The sequence below is a fragment of the Micromesistius poutassou genome, assembly GCF_964030765.1.
Source record: "Micromesistius poutassou genome assembly, chromosome: 16".
NCBI classification, from domain to species: domain Eukaryota; kingdom Metazoa; phylum Chordata; class Actinopteri; order Gadiformes; family Gadidae; genus Micromesistius; species Micromesistius poutassou.
In genome coordinates this window covers 5,088,438-5,097,166 of record NC_140286.1, presented here as the reverse complement: position 1 = coordinate 5,097,166, position 8,729 = coordinate 5,088,438, and the positions used below count along the sequence as shown (strand labels likewise).

The following is an 8,729-nucleotide window of genomic DNA, read 5'->3' as shown; positions in this document are numbered from 1 at the left end:
GTGTTCTTATCAAGCAGAAGAGTGCCTAAGAGGATGTCTTCTCCTTTGTGACCGGTTTACCCAAGTACGAAGGTTAACACTATTGGTTGACTCTAAGGAAGGTAGGCCGGCGACCCATAGAGAAGGGAAGGTGGGACCGCCGACCAGAGCACAAGGGCATTGATTCTAAGGAGGAAGGTGGGACAGCTGACCAGAGCACCTGGGATAACATTTTGACGACATCGCTCACTTGTGAGGTGGCTGAATCAAGCACAAAGGTCAATGAATGTCGACTCTGGGGAAAGGCAGGATGGCAAGACAATACGCAAAGGAAAGAACAAGGCCTAAGTTATGAAATGAAACAACATGTCGATTTTTCCATCACAGTTGACATCCTAAATGGCTTCTTTCAAAATACAGTTCCCAATGAAGGACAGAGGAAATGTACTACTTTTATGCTACAAATGTATAAAATATGAAAATATGTTCATATTGTGTTTTCAAAATACACTGTACATTTAAACATTCTTAAGCACAAAGGGAAAAATATATATTTTCGACCCTCTCGTGAGGTCAAGGTAAACCAGGTTAATATGAAACAGGTGGACGATGGGTTGAGACCTTAAGCTGAGACCTAAGAAGGCTGAAAGTCAAGGCAACACAGACCGTTTATTTATGAGCCTCAGTCGTTAACGGACACTTCTACAACAGTTCATTCCCTTGGGATAATGTTACCCATCCATTTTGTCTTCACGGCCTCAATGACTTCAGTAGAGCGATGTAGACATGAGGGTAGGCTACCTCTCGAAGTTTAACAAATCCTCTACCGACCCCCAGTGGCGATATTATGTGCCTACAGCTATGAAGCCAAATTATGTCTTTAGTGTGTCAGAACTAGTAGGCTGAGTAGAAAAAGAACATCGACACGCCCCCACACTGTTTACAATGGAATATTACAATGGAATATTTAAAGTTAATTGACGACCGCCTAGACGGGGTGGGGTCGTTGTCGATGGCCTACGCCCAAATACACATATAATGTGTGTAATAAAATAGTGTAAATGCTCACTGTTACTGTTACTTATAACAAATCTCCCTGACTCCTTACCGTTCTCGATACCCAGTCAGTCCCTTTAGTAACACTCGTACGAACCAAACTCCCACTAATGTGGACCCACGCTCCTGGAAGGCTTTACGTACCTAAATAACGGAATTTGTCTCACGTCTACATTACTTATAGATGTGAGACATATTATATTATTTATATGAAATAGGCTATCTGATTAAATCTAAAGAGCAGGATGTTTCGTAGGCGGCTACATAAATATTAAGCTCCTGCAGTTCAGTTATTTTTATTAGATTCCTTTTAGGGGAGGTGAACGAGTTGGCGTTCATCGTGTTCCCTCTCCACGGTGGCAACGCCTCTCATTCGCGAAGAGCGGTTGCCTAGCAACTGTGTGTGGGCGGGACCATCGTGGTGGAGGGCGTGGCCACGGCCTGATTCGCCACACAGGGCAGACCGAGAACCAGGAACAAAATTACAGCGGCGGGGCTTGGAAACCGGTTGAGTTTCGAAGGACGTGGTTGTACGCCCCCCAGCAAGGAGCTGACAGAAGGCGGATTATACGATTAAACTTGGAGCGAAATACTCTGTAAAATCACAGTTACAGGGGAACATGTCAAACTCCAACTGGAAGCCGTTTGTTTTCGGCGGTCTAGCCTCTGTCACGGCAGAATGCGGTAAGTTGTCGACTATCTCGTACAGTAGCTAGTGGGCCCCGCGTGGATTATTCCACTGCTTGCTAATTGCACATGACCCTTTGATTAACGCACGGTTCACCTCGTGTTGCAGGGACTTTCCCAATCGATTTGACCAAGACGCGGCTACAAGTTCAGGGCCAAGTGGGAGACAGCAAATATCGAGAAATTCGCTACAGAGGAATGCTCCATGCAATGGTCAAAATTTGCAGAGAGGAGGGAGTCAGAACACTGTATTCGGGGTGAGTTTTCCCTCGTTTGATTTATGTAATCATGTGAATATTTGTTACTGTGCAGAATAAAGATTATCCATGGTCCCCTCTCTATATGTAGCCTAGCCCCAGCGATGCTGCGCCAGGCATCATATGGAACAATAAAGATTGGCACTTACCAGAGCTTCAAGCGTCTTATCGTGGACAACCCAGAGGGTAAGAGCACAGCCAACACCACACCGTTTAGAGACATGCATGAACTCAGTATTCAGTATCCACTTATTGAATGTAGCCATGTTATTGGTGACCTAGATTCTCTAGACAATCGTGGTGGGCCTGATAAGTCTCAGGGGAGAGGATGGTTGGCCTAATTACACCAGTTAACTTAATATTTGAATAAATTAGCTTCTGTGTGTTCAGCCCCATAGCAAAATCACAGCTCTAAGTGGTGGCAGTGCATCATCAAACCGTCCAATATATGTATTCTACCTGAAACATATATTAGATGTGCATACATCCAACGTTTGACCGTAAATTTACATTTACAATTTCAAACCAACAACGGACAACAAACAGTCCAAACGTTGCATTTGCCAATAAGGCACTAGACATCATTGAGATGATGAGTTTCCTTTTTTGTTTCAGACGAGACATTGCTGATTAACGTAGGCTGTGGCGTTATGTCTGGGGTCATCTCCTCGTCCATCGCCAACCCAACCGATGTGCTGAAGGTACACACACTCACTCACGCTCCCTCACTCACTGAAAGAATGATTGACGGAATCAGTTTTTTGTACTTACCTTCTGCAGGTACAACCCCACACGGGGAGATTGACATAAAGATTACTGTAGCCTGAAAGCAGTGCATGATTCTCAGTGTGTCATGTGTCGTCGCACGAGACTGGTTTCAAGGAACTGTGCAATGAAACCAAACACCAAGCTACAGTTGGTAAAGCAGCAGCCGGTAGCAGTAAACCTAACATGTGCAGGGAATTAGTGTTAAACCTATGACATGGGAAATAAGTATTATTCAAATGTATTGTACAGGTAAAACACTGTAGCCGCCCTTAGTAGTCAAACATGCACTGTGAAGTGACTTCATGTTAAGAGTCTACAGCTGTGGTTTTTAGTCAGGAGTCCTGTTTTTGCAGGAAGGAGGGGTAGGGCGGATGGGAGAGGGACTGTTACTGTGTGTTTGCCCCCAATACAGGTGGTTTTTCTGGTTGGATTGCAAGGCCAAGTGAGCATAAGGTTAATGCAATGCCTAATAAGGCACAACAGACTTTATTTATAGGCCATGTTCTTGAGAACCCCACAGTGTTCTGTAAGAGATATGCACACAGGATCCCAAGGTCTGGATATTGGCATTGGGGGGGTGGTGTTGTGTGTGTGTACTGTTTTGCCTTTTGACCTTTCTCCCCTTTCCATCCCTAGCCAATGACGTGTGTATGTGAGCCCTCTATAGCCTCTAAAGGTGTTTGTGTTTGTTAATATACATGCGATCTCCTGTTGCCTCCAACCTTTCGTGTGTGTGTATGTGTGTGTCCCTCAGATCCGCATGCAGGCTCAGGGCAGCGTTATCCAGGGCAGCATGATGGGGAACTTCATCAACATTTACCAGCAGGAGGGAACCAGAGGACTGTGGAAGGTACCTTCCACTTTTAATCTCCCCAAGCATTCTCTATGACTTGTCCACCAGTCACGTGTGAGCGGCTCGGTGAAGCTGCCTTGTGTCTGTCTGCCCATCAGGGCGTGTCCCTCACGGCACAGAGGGCGGCCATCGTGGTCGGGGTGGAGCTGCCCGTCTATGACCTCACCAAGAAGCACCTCATCCTGTCGGGTCACATGGGCGACACCGTCTACACACACTTCCTGTAAGTGACATGCCTGAGAGACATGTTTTATTTGGAAAGATTTCTTTATTTTCTCTATTATTTACACAAAATATGATCATAATGGCGTCCCCCTTATAGTCAACTCACCATTACTTGATCAGAAGAGGCTTAGTCGACCAAGTTGTCATTAGTTGCTTAGTTGCGCAAAAAGAAAAATAATACAAATAAAAGACTTATTGATTAATTGATTAATTACTTATTGACTTATTGACTTATTAATTAACTGATTACATTGGTGGTCACAGAGCCCTGATTTAACTTGTAGCTGAATCTTGTCAGATAAACATTGGTGTAACTATGACAGTGAAGGTTATTCCACACATAAACCGCCATTAATCGCTCATCTGATGGAGCTCCATATTTTCAGACCGGACACAAAAACAATCCCATTTTTTCCTACTTATTTGTTTTGACAGCCTAAAGCTCTAATGCAATTGCTTGCTTTTATGGTCAATGTCGCCTTCCTGGTTGTTCAAAGACCTTCACCACTTTGCAGATTTTTCTTTGTGGCCCGCAAAGTGTGTGCTCGTAAAAACTACTTCAATGGCTTTGTCCCAGTTTGGTATGTAGCACAATGATGAAGTGTTTCTTTTAAAACCCTCTCTCAGACCTGGAACTCAAAAGATTTCTGACGCCCTCAAAAATATATTGAAATAATTACGTTACCAGTGTGACGATTAGTGGACTATTTGATTGAACTGATGACTAAGAGTCCACTAAGAAAGTATTCAGCCGGGGGCATGAATATAAATATAATTATTAACGTCTAATAGAACATTGATACTGTTGAAAGGTTAATTGGTTGGTGTTGGCATGGGGTGAATGACTTGTGTCATTCAAAATGCTAAGGAAGTTAGTGTGCAGCAATGACATGACCTCTGTGCATGCTTCAACATGCTAGGAGAAAGGAATGTACTAAAAACGAACTAAAAAAATTATAGTTGAACTTGACTTTGCTTTAACTGTTTCGAATGTCATCATGGTTCAAATATCAGAGCTATGGGACATGGGAGTTATGTCCTGACATATGGAATGAGAGTCAATTAAGTGCAGGAGGTGTGCAGGAGGTCAGTAAGACAATTAAAGGATTAATTACCGCTTTCAAACCTAGCCTGCAACCGGTCTGAATTGGTTTAACTGTATAGGCTACGGTCCAACAGGTTCATATCAAACCCATTGCACGAATGTATAGAAGTGGAGCAACTGAGTCTACACAAACAAAATGAGAAGAGGGGGAGAGGGAGCAAGGGACTTTTTTTAGGATTGCTGCCATCAGCTCAAATTTCTGCATGACCATCGTGGCCTTGGGCTTTTCACGGCCTGAAAGTAGTTCTGAAAACCCCAGGCAAGGGCCATTGGCTACCGGAGTGCAAAGATTTAATAACATTTTTTATTTGTATTGTATTCTTTCCATTTTTGTTGTAGCTTTATCAATTCAACAGCACATTGAGCAACTGGGTTCCTTTTTTTTTTTCTCACCCAAAATGCTAATGTCTGAATAACGGTATCTCACAGCCTATCAAATACCTGTAACTAGGCAATTATTGTTTACTAAATGTGACTCATACCCCGCCCACCATCCATATGAGGTCATGACCTTCTATGTATCAGAAATCAGGACACATAATTAGACATAATTATTGCGTTGTAGCCTACAAAATAATAACAAGGGCAAAGAAACAGACTTTAAAGAGTTTGATATATTTGTTTGATTAGTTAGTTTGAGACTGTTTTCGAACTGTGAGACTGTTCCTGTCTATTAATAAAACAGTTTATTACCCTTTGAATTCCTAATAATGGTTCTACAGTTGCTGCATTAACGATGGCCAAAGACACTGAAAAACACAACAGACCAAATCAATACACTTCTCTTCCCTTCTCTGTTAAAACACTCTTTGGGGAGCGCTGAAAAACAGAGACGCTGGGTAATTGCCTTCACTTAAATCAGGCTTTCCTTGCTCTGCTGCCCCCAGGTCCAGCTTTGTGTGCGGTTTGGCTGGGGCCTTGACCTCCAACCCGGTGGACGTGGTCCGGACCCGCATGATGAACCAGCGGGGAGGAGCCCTATACCAGGGCACCCTGGACTGTCTGCTGCAGGTAGGTCTATAGGGACCCCTGAACGCAAAACCAGCCATGCATGACGTGTGGTCGGCCACCACACATCATGGAAAACCCTGGTAATTTGCCGTTGGCTAAAAGCCACCCACTACTGTTTTCAGAAAATGTATTGTATTTACTTTGGCGACATTTTATTCACCATTAGTTGTCATGGACCATTACACCGTAATCATAATGCTTGTTAGAATGCCAACACGCTAACATGTGTCTGAAAGAAAAAACGGTTAAAAGCTTTTTGTACATTTCTGTCTGTACATTTTGAGCAGTCCAGTTTGTGGTGACTTGCACTGTGATTGATTGAGGTTGTCTCGCTCTCTCTCACTCTCTCGCTAGACGTGGCGTTCGGAGGGTTTCATGGCTCTTTACAAAGGGTTCTTCCCCAACTGGCTGCGTCTGGGTCCATGGAATATCATTGTATCCTTCTTTTTACCATGCCATGAACGAATGTCACGCCACATGTCCACACTTGTCCAAGTTTCAGTCTGGTTGTTTACATTCTGGGGAGGTGGTTGATGTAGTAGAGATTTCCTTTTTAACTTTTTCACTTTGGTATGTTAAGCGACGCTCTGTTTGTTTGAGGAGGGTCTAGGAAATGCCAGCCAAGCCGTTATGTAACGCTGTGAACCCCTAGACTTCTCTTTCCTCATTACCTCGCTGATCCTTGGCAAGAACAAAACGCAACAGGGGCCCAAGACGGGATGAAGGAAAAGATGCAGGGTTAGAGGGTGGACAGACCCTGAGAGATTGGAGGGCCAAGGTGTAAAGCCGTTTTTAATAAGGTTCCAAGTTTGACTAAAGCTATGAGGAAATGAAACCCGAGACTGAATCAGAAACGATGCCCGCACACATATCGGACGGGCCTGAGATAGGACAGCAGATTGTTGCCTAGTAAGGCCAGGGTGGTATCCGCTTAAGGGCACCGGAAGCATTCGGAACAGGATAGACCATGTTACATCCCATTCCTCTTGTTGGGTAAACCTGTGTTAGCCTTGACTTCACATGTCCAGTTCTTCCTCACCTACGAGCAGCTGAAGAAGATTGACGTTTGACGATGAAGGCTGAAACGAGGACAAGCAAGAGAGAGAGAGAGAGAGAGAGAGAGAGAAACCGTGGGGACCTTGGCAGGAAGTCCCAGCACAGGAAAGCCTGGATGGATCCAGCATGGAGCCATTGAATAGAGGGGGGGGGGGGGAAAGAGATGGGAAGATTGATGTGCCATCCAACGTATATAAGGCTTCATACGTCTTGGATGGTGACTGCGCTTGTACCCCCCAGTCACACGCTCGCACATACATGCAGTATCTCCCAGCCCAACCTCCCTCTCCCCCCACCCACCCACCGTGTTACGTTCCTGGCGTACCTCGATGATCCGGCACTCCCACCCTTAAGCCCCAGCGACCCCTTGGGTGGCACCTCAAAGTGTACTCACAAAGTGCACCTACGGCACACCCGCCGATTTTGAGTGCCTTGGTGAACCGCATCACTTCCTGTTGATGGCCCTGCCTGAGCTGCAGAAGAACGGAGAGGCAGGAAGTCCGGGTGACCACGGGGTATCAGTGGTGGAATACCACTTCCGCTGCAGGCCCCACACCAGACTCAAATCCAAAATGTGTACACTTCATACACTCATTTATTTTCGTCTCCCTAAATTGTTATACAGGGAAAATGGGGTGACGGTGGGTTGATTATTCCTCTGTAGAATATTATTTGCCTAATGTTTAAGATTGACCAAGAATGTATCGTCTCCTAGTTTGACTGTTATATAAACGCGTATATACAGGGTTAATGGAGTGAACAACACACCAGAACCAGCGTTGGTTGTACTCTCTCATGTCACATGACAGAGTTCCCATGAAGGGCTCTTGAAGCCACGGAGTGATAACTAACTGGCTTCCCATGTCCCGTCTCAGTTCTTCCATAACACATTGTAACGGCATTACAGCCTCATGCTTCATGAGTTGGCTCATAGTTGACACCAAACTTGTTTGCACACAGTGCAAAAAATCATTTGATTTTTCATGTTGAATGGCATCCCAGCTGACCAAATAGTTACTTAAAAGGGATACGTATAAATGTATTTATTGCTTTGTGGATGCTTATATTTTGCACGCAATGAATATTCCAATGGTCATTCATGTGCAACAGTGGATATTTACGTGCGTTTGTTTAGGAATGATGTTACCAACTGCGTTTGTTAGTACCAGAGTCTGTTCGATCGGCGCGATTTCGGTGAACGAATTATGCTGATGCTACGACTGTTTGAGTTCTTATCATTGAGAGATCCACCGAATAAACTGTAAACATTGCCACTTGCAGTTTCTTTTTTGGCCATTGGAGGGCGCTGTGTAGCCATAATAACAAACAAGAACCTGACCCAGTTGAAGAGAACCGTTATGTGGTTCCCCTTGCCAAGTTGCCCTCCCCTCCTCAACCTAAACCTACTCCTTACCAGACGGCGCAATTGAAGTACTACATATCTAGCACAGTCTTATTGTTTCACGAAAACACCCCATCTCTTTTTAAACACACGTTCACACAGCAACAGAAAACAATGTCGCTCATGAAAAATTCATGGATTCTGGGATGTAATTGTTGTGTCTCTGAGGAGAACTCCTCACCGGAGCTGTGGTGCTGTGTGGAGAAAAAAAAAGAATGCGATAAACTACATTTTGTGTGCGCGGGAGCACCGCCAGGGGACTTATTAGTTGTGAGAGGCGAGGTTGTTTTAATTCCCAATAAGCCTCGATGAATTGCCTTTGAGGGTAAT

General features: G+C 44.5%; 1 protein-coding gene across 1 annotated transcript; it reads left to right on the top strand.

Annotated features, from left to right (window-relative positions):
• Nucleotides 1–1,540: 1,540 nt before the first annotated feature.
• LOC311360428 (kidney mitochondrial carrier protein 1-like) lies at nt 1,541–8,242 on the top strand. Its single transcript, XM_084480506.1, has 9 exons — nt 1,541–1,719; nt 1,832–1,979; nt 2,071–2,165; nt 2,595–2,680; nt 3,502–3,597; nt 3,699–3,823; nt 5,818–5,941; nt 6,296–6,376; nt 6,970–8,242. Exons 1-9 carry the CDS (start codon nt 1,656–1,658, stop codon nt 7,009–7,011), a joined length of 861 nt encoding a protein of 286 aa, XP_084336632.1. The 5' UTR covers nt 1,541–1,655; the 3' UTR covers nt 7,012–8,242.
• Nucleotides 8,243–8,729: the final 487 nt, after the last annotated feature.

Bases quoted from the DNA above. Each gene is read 5' to 3' on its own strand.
- LOC311360428 (XM_084480506.1), top strand. From the start codon at position 1,656: ATGTCAAACTCCAACTGGAAGCCGTTTGTTTTCGGCGGTCTAGCCTCT. The intron at 1,980-2,070 runs GTGAGTTTTCCC...CTCTATATGTAG, and splicing joins GTCAGAACACTGTATTCGGG to CCTAGCCCCAGCGATGCTGC. The intron at 5,942-6,295 runs GTAGGTCTATAG...CTCTCTCGCTAG, and splicing joins CCCTGGACTGTCTGCTGCAG to ACGTGGCGTTCGGAGGGTTT.